This window comes from Xiphophorus maculatus, chromosome 17 (assembly GCF_002775205.1).
Source record: "Xiphophorus maculatus strain JP 163 A chromosome 17, X_maculatus-5.0-male, whole genome shotgun sequence".
Lineage (NCBI taxonomy): Eukaryota > Metazoa > Chordata > Actinopteri > Cyprinodontiformes > Poeciliidae > Xiphophorus > Xiphophorus maculatus.
Window position 1 is genome coordinate 9,478,363 of NC_036459.1, and position 15,677 is coordinate 9,494,039.

The following is a 15,677-nucleotide window of genomic DNA, read 5'->3' on the forward strand; positions in this document are numbered from 1 at the left end:
GAATAAAAGAACAATGTTCATATTACTCAAACATAAACCTATAAAAAGAAACAAAATCAGAGAAACAGATAATTTTAAGTGGTCTATTAATTTTTTCCAGAGCTGTATGTTCGCCTCAGGTCCAGTAGGTTGACTTTACAACAGACACATTCAGGTTCACTGCATTTATTCTAACAAAAGAGGAAATCAAGTTGGTGGTTAACATCAGTCCAGCAGCTTCTGCCTCTATACATTAAATAAAATGCAATAAATAACCCTAAACAAACTACTTTTAGTGCAAATATCTTAGTGCAGTTGAAATAAGGCAAAACTAGCTTACAAGATGTAGGTACTTGTTTCGATACAATAATTTCTCAATATTAATGAAATCATTCTCGTTCCATCTGGCAGATTAATTTATTTATAACAACACATTTTTCCCATGTTATAAATTGAATAATCTGCCAATGGAGTTAGAACTTTTTTATGAATATTAAGTAATTATTTACTTAAAACAAGCTCATATATCTTCCAGAAAAGTTACTTTTACTACTATTTCAAGTCCACTAAGATATTTTCACTAGAATAGACTAAAACACTTGGTTAGATTTTGTGTTTTTGCAGTGTTCTAACTTATCAAAATAAGGTTTTTATTATTATTTCACTCATGTTTATAGTTATAACATGGGTAAAATTTCATCTGCCAATGTAATAAGTGAGGAACTCGTCTTTTGGTTGTGAAGGGTTAATATTAAGGAGAAGCTACTAAGTGATGTCACTGATTGCCATGGTGATTCCCTCCTTTTCTCACAAAAAACTTGAAATCATTTCAAAACATGGAATAATTATGAAATTCCAGTTTAATTCCAGTCTTTTTACCAATATTGAGGAATCATTTAGTCTTATATCTTGCTGAAAAGTTTCTTGTAAGTTTGTTTCATTTACTTTCAAGGTTACTAAGATATTTGCACTTGAAACTAGAGCAAAATTACTTGAATTTTCTGTTTTTGCACTGCAACCACATGCAGGCTTTCCTGCCCACACACATTATTCTCTGAGCTCAGAAAGAAAGAGAATGAAAACTTTACTATAAGCAAGGCAGAGAGTTGTTTCCGTTCATCAGAGGTGCTGAAGTGTTTTCAACAGGCTTCTGTAAAGCCGACTTTAATCATATGTCTGACTCGGGCCATTATGTTCAACAGAGGCTTTTTATGAGCCGCTCGTAACCCGCTGCAGCACTTTATGTCAGAGACTCGTATCCCTCTGTGATGATTCAGTCTTTAGTATTTCCTGGAAAACTGATCTACTTAATCAGGAGGCCGTTATGGACGCCGATGGCCGCCATGATGAGTTCAGATACGAAGGCGAGCCACAGCTTTTACTTTATTGCTCTTTTTACATCTTGTGGTCTCTCATGTGGTTGAGAGAGAATTACACGGGTATAAAACTGTAATTTAATGCAAATTACAGTGTCTCACAAAAACTATTCATGCCCTTTCAATCCTGCGGGATGTAACTTTTATTTAAAAAAATGTTTTTTATGTTTTTTTTTTTGTTTTGTTTTTTAAATATGGGCTGCACAGTGGCGCAGTTGGTAGAACTGTTGCCTTGCAGCAAGAAGGTCCTGGGCTCGATTCCTGGCCCGGGGTCTTTCTGGATGGAGTTTGCATGTTCTCCCTGGGAATGCTGGGTTTTCTCCAGGTACTCTGGCTTCCTCCCACAGTCCAAAAACATGACTGTCAGGTTAATTGGTCTCTCTAAATTCTCCCTAGGTGACAGCAGGCTCTGCTAGCTGCAGCGTAGCACAGAGAGGAGGGTGATTGACAGCACTAAGACCTGCCTCCTTACTCTGATTGGTTGTTTCTAGTTAACGCTGGAAGAAGGCAGAGGAGTTGTTTCATAATAAACTGTCACAACATGCTGACAGTTTCAACAAATATGTTAAAAAAAATGCTTTTTATACAAGTTATATACTGCTGCTTTAAAGAATGAAACTAATTTTCAATATCATTATTTTTATTTATGTTGCTAATGCTCAAAGAAGACTGACATTTTGTCAAGATGTGTGCTTTTGAACAGCAATTGCTATTTTTATTTTTTACATAAAGCTAAATATTGGAAAATTCCTTATCTGCTCAGCTCTCTGACGTCCAGCGCCTTTTTCACAATATGAAATCAGGGTTACAAATTAAATTTGAATTTTGCATATTTTTAACCAATAAATGATTTTCGTACTGCCGTGTTTCAGACACAGCTAAATACTAAGACAACCCTTTGGACTGTACTCCACCTTGTGTGTGTTCACATCAAATAATTAATGTTACTGACACAGGAGGTTCAATAATTAGGTGACTTATATTTTACTAGAAAAGGTAAATATAAAAACCATGTATCAGTTTCTTCCTTCCCTCCACAAATGTGGTGTTCTATGATATAAATAACCAATAAAATACACCGAAATGTGCTGATTTTCTGTGTTGAAAAATAAACTCTCAAAAAGTGGATGATCCAAAGCATCGGAGTGGAAGGTTGACTTGTGGATCTAATCTGAAATGCCTTGATGCTGAAATGTGCTATACAAATAAAATTTGATTGATTGATTGATTGTAGCTTAAAAATCTGAAAGCCGCATTAGCTTCTACTAATCGCCTCTAGGAATCACAGATACCTTCATCGACTGATGGAGGTGGAAATTCATAAATGCATCTGATGCAGTAAAAGTGGGATATTGACTCAGCAGTGGAACGAAGAGAAGTGCTGCAGTATCAGGTTCAGATTTGATATTTACCTCCACTCTCTGGATAAACTGAACGATGTAGTTTGAAATTCAACTTTCTATAAAATACAAAAAGAAGAAGAACAATTTACTGATCTATGGATGGGCGGACGGTAGAAAAAGCAGATAAATGGATAAAAATTGGATAGATCTTAGGAAAGGTGGGTGAATGGATAAATAATCGGTCGTTTGGATGAAGGAAGGGTTTCCTGTGATGACAGGAAGTTGGCGTTTCCCAGTTGCCGGGTTTCCTGCAGCTCTGCCCGGTTTTCACATCCTGAGTTGTTTACAGTGAATATATTTACATACTTCACTGAACCCAGAAAAGAGAAGTGAAAAACCTCAGATCTACCAGAGAATCTCAAATTTCCTTAAAAACAAGAAAACGTGTTTATTTTATTTAAGTAAAGGAAACACATCATAAATCTCTGATGCGGCCATCTTGTGCTTCCTGCAGGGGATGACGCCTCTCATGTACGCCTGCGTGCGCGGCGACGAGGCCATGGTCCAGATGCTGCTGGACGCTGGCGCCGATATCAACAGCGAGGTCAGAGTTCAATCTCTCCGACACATCACAATGTTTCTGTCCCAGTTTAATGTTTCATTCACTTTTGTTTCTGTGAGAACTTTGTCCCCTCTCCCCTCCCTTACCTCTGCTGTTTCTGTCTCACCTGCTTGCTCTCTGCTCGTTACACAAAGTGCACTGATAACAAACGATTATCGTTTGTCGGTTTCTCTTCCCACCGATCCTGAATAATAATCCGCTGATAGTCCCTCCGCTCTGCCCGTCACTTCATTTCGCTTCACGCCGCAGCTATCCAACAGCAGTTTGCTTTATGGCGCATCAATAATACACCACTGTTACACAACCAGGTGCACTCTGTGTAACTCGCTGCCAAGTACCGCATGAACTTTATTGCACGTATTTGTTAAGTTGAAATAAGACAGTAAAATAGCGGCTTTGCAATCATAAATCATGCATTTTCTTGTTTTTTCTTTGCAGTTTTTCCTGAGTGTACGTAACGCTGCCCACAGTAGTGATGGCTTCTTTAGATTTTTCCCTGTGGTGACTCAGAAGCAAATAACAACCGTTTGAAATCATTCCGAAGTTTATTACTGAAAAAATAATGACTTAATTTGGATTAAATGTGTCTCTGTTGGAGGAGACACATTCATGATGAACATCCTACTAAAGCTGCTTCTACTGAATGCTTGAATGTTTACAAAGGTTTCTGCACCTTCACCATCGGTTTCATTTTTCACCTAGCATATGAAAGTATGAGATAATTAATCTGTTGCAGTTATTTTCTGCTGTGGCTTAGCAAATATCACTAATTGGCTTAAAGATGTTTGGATGGTTATTTACAATTTTCCTTAAAGGGTCAGTATTATTTATTTAGTTCCATTAAGCACAATAAAGTAACTACGTTACCTTCAGTTGTTATAGAAATGTTGTCTATATCAAATGTCAAAGAAATTTAATGTAATTTATCACCTTGAAATTGGGCCTCTGTCTCTTTAAAAACTCCTGCTCTTCAGGAAGTCATCACAACATGGCTCCTCTATTGAGCGTTTCAGAACTTTCTAACCAGCATTTCGCTGGGAAGTAGCTGGGCTGGGCCTGTGAAAACGTGAAAAGACCTACCACAATCTGCGTGATAAAAATCTTTTTCAATGGATCTTTCTCACTCTGCTGTGTCACAGTTCCGGCAACTAGCTTATAGGTGCAATTTGGAGACGTGTGCGCTTCTCTTCCTCTCTTAATTCGTTGCCATTGTGAAATCGTTTTTGCCTGTAATAACGAGCAGAGTTTGTTACCATCAATGCTCTGACTGATTTTTTTTTTATGTTTTGGTTTTAATTAGATAAGTAGGAAGCCTTAACGATGATCCAGAATCATTTAAATTGTTTTTGTTAAATACATTGCACAATCTGGAGTCCAAACTCATCAGAATTTTAAAAAGTGAACACAACACACATATTCCTGCACATAAACACATATATATAATTATTTATACAGCAGTTGCTGCCTCAGATTTTTCTCCTCCTGCCTGTAATTATAAAGACATTAATAATTCATATCATTACACAATAAAACACCAACAGTCCCACTGCTGCTTAGCATCAGAGCCTAAATGAAATGTGACATCACATCAAATAGTTGTTTTTCCTCCCGGTGATTTTTGCAAATCATTTCGATCATTTAATCAGCAATAAAAACCCGCAGAGCGTCGCCTCCGCTTTGCTTCTGAGTCGTCACCTCCAGTCCTGCATGCGTTTGTCGTCACCGTTACATCGTCTCTCTGGCTTCGTTTGTTGTTGAGACGAAACTCCACAAAGAGGTGGAGCCACACCGGCACAGAGAACCGGGTCCGGGCAGATGTAGCTCCTCAAGCTTAGAGCGGGGATTTGAGATGAGAGGAAGGATTAAACTTGCTCAAGATTTTCTGCAAAACTCAAGAGGAAAATCTCGCCCCGCCATCTTGCCCTCTTCCTGCTTCCACCTGTCCTGCATACTGCTTCCTCCCCCGTCTCTCCCCCTGAGCTCTGAATGTGATAACAGCTGTGTATCTTTCTCCCTGAACTTCACCTATGACTTCCCAGGTGCCAAGCACAGTAAACAAGCACCCCTCAGTTTACCCCGAAACGCGCCAGGCGACGCCACTCACGTTCGCCGTGTTGCACGGACACGTCCCTGTCGTGCAGGTAGTTACGTTAATGACCTGTGACCTCTCACCTCTGGACCCCTGACCTCACCTGTGTACTAAAAAATACTGATAATGACTGTGCGTCATGATAGTAGTGATGCCTGAAGTCCTTTTATTACTCCTTCCTTGGTCCTGTTGTGCTGTGCTTTAGAAGAGGAATTAATTAGCTCTTATAGTCCAATTGGGGTTCTGCGGAGTAGTCATCTGTAGACAGTATCTTACATAAAAGGGATCCGGCTTTATTGTTTAGTTATTTTTTTTGTTTTCATGTGTTGAAATTAAGGGTTAAATTAAGATTTCACACCGAAACTCTTCTTTCTAGATCAAGTGAGATGCTGACTACTGATAACTACTTCACAAAACCCCAGCTGGAAAAAACCTGAGCTATCCTTTTAGGGGACGTTAACTAGATGTAAAATTATGTCCCGACATTTAAAAAGTAGGAAACTCCTGAAGCTGAGCTGAAAAGCCAGCCATAGGGACGCAGAGTGTCTTTTCACTCTTAGTATAAGATATCTTTTATTGGAGTGATAGTTATTGTGCACGATGTTGCCTCCAGGACCTTTAAGTTATTAATATTTATGACAACAATCAGAGTTTTGTCTCCAGGAAAATAAATTCTTCCTCCTCAGCTCAACATCAGTAGCAGAACTGAACGAGAAGCCGAGGCTGGAAGTGTGATTCATATTCAGAATCTGTCCAGTAGCCGAGGCTTTTTCTCTCACCAAACCGAAATGTAACACCCCTTGTCTCCCTCGCTTGTTTTCCCTCTCCTGTCCTGTTTGTTTCCCTCCTCCATTTCTCCCACAGTTGCTGCTGGATAACAGAGCCAATGTGGAGGGAGCCCTGCAGGATGGGGCGGAGAACTACACAGAGACGCCGCTCCAACTTGCTGCAGCTGCAGGTGAAGCAGCACAGACTCATCAATACTAGGGAATTATTTACTTTTTTTTAAAAAAAACTCCTATTTCTTCCTGAAAAGTTACTTTTAAGTGACTTTGTCTTATTTAAAGTGTGCACTAGAAACTAGAGCAGTGTTTCTCAAACATGTTCAGGCTGAGGACCACTTAACCCACATGTGTCAAACTCAATAAATCAATTCATGATAAATTTAAACAAACTCAATCATTTCCATTTGAATTATTTATCATTTTTCCTCTCTTTCCACCAAAAACTGGATGACGAAAAAGAATAGTTTTGTTTATAGTGACTTTATTATTCATTTTATTTGTTATTTTGTTTATTTGTTTTGGATATTCTCCAGTTCAAGTGTTAAATTTTCATTAGAATTTATAGTTAATTGATCTTAATGTGTTCTTGCATTATTATTATTACTATTATTATTATTATTATTATTGTGCCATTGCCAAATGGTCTCCAACAGCAATATTATTGTTTATTGTAATAACTTCTGCAGACAATTTATTGTACAACAAAATTTGTTTACCTGACAGGCTCACCGCCATGATGGCCAGATGCTGAAGCTAAATTAGATCAATCAGTCCCTCCAGTTTTCTGTGAATTTCTGTGTTTAAATTCACAGAAAGTCAACAGATCCCAGCATTTTTTCATACTAGTACACAACTGTAAGTTTATTTTTTAAATTATTAGGTTTTTGTGATGCTAACTCTCTCCTGTAGGTGGCAGTATTTCTTACTTTTACCACCCTGCTGCCTCAGCCTTATTTGATGTCCAATAGTCTGTGATCAATATGGCGAGCCACAAAAAAATCAGATGTAACGTCATAAATAAGCACAAATATCGCAAAATTCCTTGCAAATATTTCTAAAAAAAAATCCCCAAAACAATCGCACGTTTCACGCTTGCAGTACCTTGATGACCACTAGGTGCCACTCACTCACCATTTGAGAAAGACTGAATTAGTACAAAGTTCATGGGAAGATTCAGTGTTTTTACAGTGAATTAAAATGAAACTATAAATTAATTTAATTATTTTTAAGTTATTAGGCTTGTTTTCATGCTAACGTTTGAACTGTTGACCTTTAAGAAACAGAGCAGAAGTAAACCGACGTGGTGTCTAAATCTGTAAATCTAAAATTTTCTCTCTTTTAGGAAACTTTGAGCTGGTGAGCTTGCTGTTGGAAAGAGGAGCAGATCCCATGATCGGCACGATGTGTCGAAATGGCATCTCCTCCACTCCGCTGGGAGACATGAACTCGTTCAGCCTGGCAGCGTCGCACGGGCACAGGTGAAACAAGCCAATCACCGTAAATCCACCTGTAACACTAATAAGTGAAAATGAGGCCATGGGAAGTAAAATACATGCTAACAATGCTAACAAAATCATTGACTTTTCTATAAATTGTTTTTTTTTTTGGTAATTTCACCACCATGATGTAAGGTAATTTTATTTATAGAGCACATTTTCAGCAACGAGGCAGTTCTAAGTGCTTTACATGAGTTAGAAGCAAGGTTTCCTTCAGTTTATTATAAGCCTGGCGGGCCACCAGGCTTTACTTGTGCCCCCACCACGGTAAATATTGCTATTTATTAGGTTTGTTTTTAAATGTTTGCATTTTTAAGTCTTTTTAGTTGGTGTTCAGGTGTTAATCTTCCAATAAAGCATAATTATCGAGGGATATTTTCAAATTTCTTGTCAACTTTAAACATTTTTTAACGGTTGGTGAATGACTGCATGACAACCACCAGGCTTAGCAAGTTTTGTGGGGGAAACCTTGTGAAGGAAATACAAACAAAACCAAAAAAAAAAGATAGAAAGTATAAAACTACATAACGGTTCCCCATGTTTAATAAGAATGAGTAGTCCATAATTTATAAACTAGTAGGGTTTCTCCGGATTCTTGTTCTGATAAAACAAAATGTTGGTTCCAGTTGTTCAGGATTTAGTTCTGGATTTGTACAATATAAAATTTAATGTTGGACAGAATGACAGAAACATTTGTGGGGAAGTCTAAGTTCACGGACCTTATATTAAATAAAGGTAAGATTTTCCATTTTAATCATAAAGAAAAGAGAGAGGTCAGCCAAAGAAAACATTCAAATAAATATAAAATATAGCACATTCTTTTATCTTTCTTGCTGCTAAACTGTTAGAAGCTTTAATTAGTTATGGTCAAAATGAAAACTTATATTGGATCTTCGTCTCTGATCACCACAGTATCGATCCCTTCACATCCGTTCAATCTGCTCCTCACGGGAGATGTCTCCGTTTCCGTGACGATGTGTTCAGCTGCACTTTACCGCCTCTGCGGAATAAGATAAAAACCTATTAGCATTCAGGGCGGCGGGGAAATGGAGTGGAGCGGAGAGCGACGGCAGCAGCACAATGCAGCATTATTAAGACAATCAATTATGGAGTGGTGATCACGCTGCGATATGTTGTAAAGAGGCTGGCACTGAATTAGGGCAGTCTCTTCTCACGCAGATTATCTTCAGATTAAGGCTAATAACTATATATAATGTTCAGTTTTAATTTTGTTTTGATAGCGATGATTTTTAAGGATCTCAAATCGTGTTTTGATGGTGGAGGAAGGTAGAAAAGTCGAGTAAATGAAGAGTGTTTAATTAAAAAATCATGATGGATAAAGTTATAAAAATCACAGAGAGCCAGAGCAGAACACAAAACTTAAATGCAAGGAGAAATTCAGCTGGGGAAGAAACTGAGGAAATGATGAGAGGAACCAGAAGGGAGTGTGAAATACACTGCAAAAATACAAAATCTTACCAAATATCTTTGGTCTATTCTAGTGCAAATATCTTAATACACTTGAAATAAGACAAAACTAACTTAAAAGTTACTTTTCAGTAAGATATAGAAGCTCGTTTTAAATTTATTAGTGAAAATATAAGTGAAATTACAATAAAGCTCTTATTTTGATCAAATTGGATAGTAAATAAGACAGAACTCTGCAAGAAACACAAAATCTTACCAAGTTTTTTGGTCTATTCTACTGCAAATATCTTGGTACACTTGAAATAGTAGTAAAAGTAACTTTTCAGCAGGATAGGAGCTTGTTTTAAGTAAATAACTCCTTAATTTTGATGAAAAGTATTAGTAAATGTACTGGCAGATTATATTTTATTGCATATAATTATATTAGCACATTAAGCAGCGCATTCATGACACTGATTGACAGCGTTAAGATCTTCCTCCTGGCTCTGATTGGTTGTTTTTGACCAGAAGTGGTGCGTTCTTGTAAATGGTAAACTTTCAACGCTTCAGGAAGATGCAGCAGTTTGTTTTAAGTCAGTGATTTCTTAATATTGTTGAAAAAGTTCTAGTTCCACTTTCATATTATTTCACTTCTGACAAGACGTTTTTCCATTTTCATAAGTGAAATAACAATAAAGTTTGTATTTTGATCAAATTGTTTAGTAAGTTAAAACACTGCAAAAAAACACCAAATCCTACCAAGTATTCTAGGGAAAATATCTTAGTTCACTTAAAATAAGACAAAACTAAATTAAAAGTAACTTTTAAGAAAGATATTGGAGCTTGTTTTAATTAAATAATCCAATAACTATAACAAGACATTTTCCCCATATTATAAATGAAAACATCCATGTAAACTATAACTTTTTCATTACTATTAAGGAATTATTTACTTAAACAAGCTCCTGTGCCTTTCTGAAATGTTATTTGTAAGTTAGTTTTGCCTTATTTCAAGCGTACTAAGATATTTGCACTGGACACTACATTAAAAATACTTGGTGAGAGTTTGTGGTTTTTCAGGAGAGGAGTTTAAATACAGGGTTGAACGAGAAGTACACATGAGACTAGGAAATGAATCTAATAATAAAGAACAACTAGGACTAAGAATTGTAATTAAACCGGAGTAACAAGAAACAGAAACAAGATCTAATCAAAGATTGAGCCGAAGGAACACAGAATAACCAAACCCCAAAACAATCCAGCAAATAAAATCAGAATGGTGGTGAGTTTTTTTAAAATTTTATTTACATCATGATTTTATTTAAAGATCTTTGGCAGTTTTTGATCTGGCAGTTGCCCAGAGTGGCATTAAAAAGGGGATGCACAAACACCAGATTCAATTCAGTTTATTTATAAAGCACCAATTCACAACAAATTTCATCTAGTGGCAATTTACCAAAAAAAGTCATTTAAATTCAACAACTCATAGACTCTAATTGATCCCAGTGATCAAACAGTGCAGTAAAATAATTTAAGGCATAAGTTTATTTTTTATTTTAATTGTACGCAGTTCTTTACCGTAAAAGACCGCCCCTCAGATTAATTTCACTCCCTGCTGCGGCAGGAGTGAAATTACCGTAATAACCCGACATTGACTGGAAAGCGCAACGTCTCCCCTTTCAGAAACTGTTGGGATTATTCAGATAACGCAAAGTATTGCAGAGTTACGGTGCCACAGAGTTGGGTTGTAAAAATGTGTTGTCGGCGACACCTTTCCGCCGATGAGGGTTAAGCTCAGTTTCTTCAAATTAGTTTAAAAAGTTTTCTATCTAAAGAAACCCAGCTGCGTTTCTTTTACAGACATGCGCAAAACTTTGTCAATATTCCTCTAAGTCCAGTTTTTACTAGTGATTTATTAATTTGACCAAAAAGCACCACAGGAGATCATTTCTGCCTGCAGCCATCAGACTTTACAATGCTCAGATCTGAGTAACTTAAACTAAAGTTTTCTCTGCGCTCATTTATAGATTAATATGTCTGCATGTGCATGCTCAGTTATTTATTTTATTTATTTATCCAGTCATATTGAATCACTCTTAAATTTATTAAATATATGTACCTAATCGCTTATGGTTATACTTGCATTATTAATGTTCAACTCCTTGGATGGAGCAGCTTGCCAACTAATAAGCAGTTTAGTTAATCCTTAGAAATCATTAAATTATATTCTATTCTGTTTTACCCAGCCATTACCAGTTTAAATAATATTTCTCAGGTTAAATTATATTTAAATGAACTAAAACATGGTTTTATAATTCAGTGAATAATAATAAGGTTGTCAGTCAGTGGTAGTATGGTGTAATATAACATTTTCAGAGAATAATGCAGAATTTAAATAAAAAAAATAGCTGAGGATTTTTATGGTTACCAAGAGAAATAGCTACAGTACTCATGTGTGAATTGACAGAGTTCATCTTTTTTGTATTTTTACCCATGGTGCAACCCTGCGTTTTGTCTCCCTCTTGTGCAGGAATGTTTTCCGGAAGCTTCTGTCCCACTCAGAGAAGGAAAAGGGGGACGTTTTGTCCCTGGAGGAGATCCTGGCCGAGGGTTCGGATCCCGGGGAGAAGAGGCTGGCCCCGCAGGCCAACTGTAGCGGGACGCTGCGAACAGGAAAGGCCAAACTGCGGGCCCTGAGAGAGTCCATGTACCATAGCGCAGAGCATGGCCATGTGGACATCACCATTGACATCCGCAGCTTAGGTCAGATTTACTAATGCATGCCTCAGTGGCACACAAGCCTCCAGCTGTCCTGCAGATGTGCTCATGCTGTCCCGTCCTGTCCCGTCCTGTTCCCACCCTCTGCAGCTCACCCAACCGTAAAACAGGAGCCGTTTTATCTGAGGCCATAGTAACGGGTCAAAGGTGTGAACAGGATGATGAAGCTTTGTCCTCGCTGCTCGTGTTTTAAATGTGGCTGCCGTCAGCTTTCAGTGCATTCACCTCAACATTTTAATCAGCCGGGAAACCAGAACTTTGGCTTTGATACAAACAGGATGAGCATCCAAAGAGAAAAGGAAAGTGTAAACAAATTGCCTCAGTGGTGTGCAAAGGTCTGTCTTAATAACAAATTTTATCTAGACAATAAATTGTCCACAGAAGTTCTTACAATAAACGATGGTATCATTGTTTGAGACTGTTTTCCAGAACACATTCTCAAAGATGAATAAACTTTAAATTCATTCACACTTTAAAATACATTTTAAATATCCAAGATAAGTAGTTTCTCCACCATTAGTACATTGAGCAGAGTGTACATTAGCTTGATTGACAGCGCTAAGATCCTCCTCCCGGCTCTGATTGGTTACTTCTGGTGCATTTCTTCAGACTGCAATAACAGCACTCATGTTATACTGGCATGACACAGAGACTAACAGATATGTAAAAAACAGATTTAAAAAAAATAAACGTCATAACCTGCAGCTTTAAGCTTTTTAAACCCATCTTCATCGTTATGAAGGCAGAGGGTAGGTAGCTAATTTTCTGTCTTGCTGTGTTTTATGCTCACTTCATTTCCATCAATCGCATTAGAGCCGTTATTAACAAGCACTTTTAATTAAACTCAGATGCTCCATTTGTTTTACCTTTGATTTCCCACTAATCCAACACTCATGGCATCCAGTGGAGAAACATGAGTCTCCTGTGACTCTACACTTGCTTTTCTCCATTTCTCTGTATTCACTCTGCGTTTTCTTTTTTTGTGTGTGTGTGTGTTTTTCCCAGGCGTTCCTTGGACGCTGCACACCTGGCTCGAGTCCCTGCGCACCTGCTTCATGCAGAACCGCCGGCCGCTGATCCAGGGTCTGCTCAAAGACTTCAGCTGCATCCAGGAGGACGAGTACACTGAGGAGCTGATCACACACGGCCTGCCGCTCATGTTCCAGATCCTGCGAACCAGCAAGGTCGCCGGGGGCTTCCCTTCACAGTAGCTTGTTCAGACTACAGACACAAGACAAGCTGACTTGTTGGGAATACAAACTGAATCTATTAGCTTCCTCATTTGCATGATGTTTTTTCAGGATTAACAGGGGGAAACCAAAGGGTTTAAAGCTGTAGCATGTGGAAAGTTTTTGTCCCTAACGGTGCTGCTGCTGTGTGTCTGCAGAATGAAGTGATTAGCCAGCAGCTGTCGGTCATTTTCACGCAGTGCTACGGACCTTTCCCCATCCCCAAACTGACGGAGATCAAGAGGAAACAGACCTCACGCCTGGGTAAGCCTTCACTTTGTGAAAACAGAATCATTTTTAATTTGTTTCCATGAGTTTCTGACTCTTTTGTGTCTTAAGTCCTTCTCATACCTTGTTGTGGACGATTGTCGTAAATTAGCATCGATCCTCTTTCCTCCGCCCCATATACTCTCCGCTTGTTGATCATCATTTAGAATGTTTTACCACCATCTAGTGGTCAGAGTGTGAACAGCTGATTCATGGTTGATCTGATCTGCAGCTAATATAGCAAATTATTTGTATTTTTGTGTTTGATGCGTTTTAACGACATTAGTCAGTAACAGAGAGCAAATTATTAATGTGTGTATTAATTAGTAATTTATATATAGGTAGAATTGTAGAAATTGGAAATCATGTTCAACTTTGCAAAGTTGATGCAATAACAACTTTGCATACATTTTCCATCATGTAAATTTAAATGATATAATTAAGTTTTATCATATAAATTATATGTTTAAAAATAAAAATATGATGCATAAATAATTAATTGTATTTCGACATATTAATCTTATTACAAAACAGGGAATAATCATAACAATGGAAACGTTTGGGTTATTAGCAAAGTGCAGTTAATTGTTGCTAATTAGCATTATTAGCAGCAAATAGCAATACTCAAATAAACAACCTCAACTTAAATAAACATCATAGTATTTAGCTTTTATATTGTTATATTCACATCATGAAGTAACGTTGAGATTTCTCTTTTTATGATTATGAAGCAGATAAAAATAGCTTCATAAATTAAATGTGTATCTGTAAATGTTTTAATACTTCAAATTCAAATTTCTAAAAATACCATATAGGCTTTCAAATTGTAAATTTATCATATTTAGGTTTTAATTCATCTTGAAACTGAACAAACGATACATAATTTTAATATATTTTTTAAAGTCATCAATTTTGTGCTTCTGTTTATTACTTTATTCAATTCATCCTTGCTGGGAATAATAACTTTTTACCTTGAGGTTACACAGGAAACATGCACAGTGTTGCAGCGCCACCTGGTGTTTACATCAGAAATGAAACATTGAAGAAGCTAAACATTAATGAGGGTTTTAGAGAAATGTTTAAGAGACTCATTGGGACAACAACTTAGAATACAAATTAAATGGTAATTGTTTAATTTGGAGTGGAACCTCGATGTAAAACCTACATCAGCTTTATCTTCTGCTGTTTGCTGCTCTTTATAATTAGTTTTCTTGAATAAAAGCATTTTTGTGTTTCCCAGACCCCCACTTCCTGAACAACAAGGAGATGTCTGACGTCACCTTCCTGGTGGAGGGGAAACCGTTTTATGCACACAAGGTGTTGCTGTTTACAGCATCAGCCAGGTACTGGGAAGCTGTGGCTTTAACGCAGATATGTTTGATTTTAGTCAATAAGATCGAAAAACTGACACTTTTGGTGTTTCGTCCAGGTTCAAGTCTCTGCTCCAGAACAGACCAGCAGCAGAAAACACATGCATTGAGATCAGCCATGTCAAATACAACATTTTCCACGTAAGAAGTTCAACATGTTGATTATTTTAATTTACTTTAGCAAGTTAAGTTAGATATGTGTAAGACTGGAAGTTTTCCCCAGTAAATCTGCTAAACCAGGTGGCTGGGTGTTAGGCCAGTCGTTCATCCAGCAGTTCGTCGTGTTTTTGAGTTAAAAAATGTTTTTGACAGGGAATTTCAAAATACCACTTGATAATCATGTGTTATTAAAAGATTGGAAGATTAATACCTGAAGACTAACCATAAAGTCTTAAAAATGTAAACAATTTTAAAAAAGACTTAAATAAAAAAGCAATACATAGCCTGGTGGGGGCACAAGTAAAGCCTGGTGGCCTGCCAGGCTTATAAAACACTGGGAGAAACCCTCCACTAAAATTGTACCCGAGATCTTTTCTTTACTTTTTCCATGTGAATTTTTTCACATATTTTGACATGTAGCCAATATGATCAACAACAGTAAGCACCCTCTTAGATACATATCTATATATTTTTAAATATATCATCATCATCAATCACTTTATTTTGGTAAATTGTCCACATTAAACACAGGAAATAACAAAAGAAAAAAAAACCAGCAATAAACAAACCCATAATTTACCAAAATACAGGAGATAACCCAGCGTAGAGACTCTATTGCCTCTTAACACCCTGATCTGGTCATTCTTGTCCTGAATTGGCCTCTTTCCTCTAGAGAAAAGTCCACAAATATCCTGAGGGTTCTCCAAATGTTTTCAAATAACTCAATTTTTCTGATCCATTGATTGATACTTGGTCCTGTTGTTTTGTTCCAGTAAA

The 15,677-nt window shown here is 37.2% G+C and overlaps 1 protein-coding gene across 2 annotated transcripts in view; it reads left to right on the forward strand.

The window, feature by feature from the left end:
• LOC102235035 (ankyrin repeat and BTB/POZ domain-containing protein BTBD11-A) overlaps positions 1 to 15,677 on the forward strand; it is a 180,110-nt gene that overhangs the window by 157,500 nt on the left and 6,933 nt on the right. Inside the window, exons 6-14 of one of the 2 annotated variants that reach the window (XM_023350132.1) lie at positions 3,213 to 3,302; positions 5,360 to 5,461; positions 6,274 to 6,367; positions 7,537 to 7,672; positions 11,628 to 11,860; positions 12,881 to 13,059; positions 13,263 to 13,368; positions 14,612 to 14,714; positions 14,801 to 14,882. In XM_023350132.1, the coding sequence (XP_023205900.1) occupies positions 3,213 to 3,302; positions 5,360 to 5,461; positions 6,274 to 6,367; positions 7,537 to 7,672; positions 11,628 to 11,860; positions 12,881 to 13,059; positions 13,263 to 13,368; positions 14,612 to 14,714; positions 14,801 to 14,882 (1,125 nt within the window). The remainder of the gene's footprint in view (positions 1 to 3,212; positions 3,303 to 5,359; positions 5,462 to 6,273; positions 6,368 to 7,536; positions 7,673 to 11,627; positions 11,861 to 12,880; positions 13,060 to 13,262; positions 13,369 to 14,611; positions 14,715 to 14,800; positions 14,883 to 15,677) is intronic. The other variant, XM_023350133.1, reaches the window with a different exon arrangement.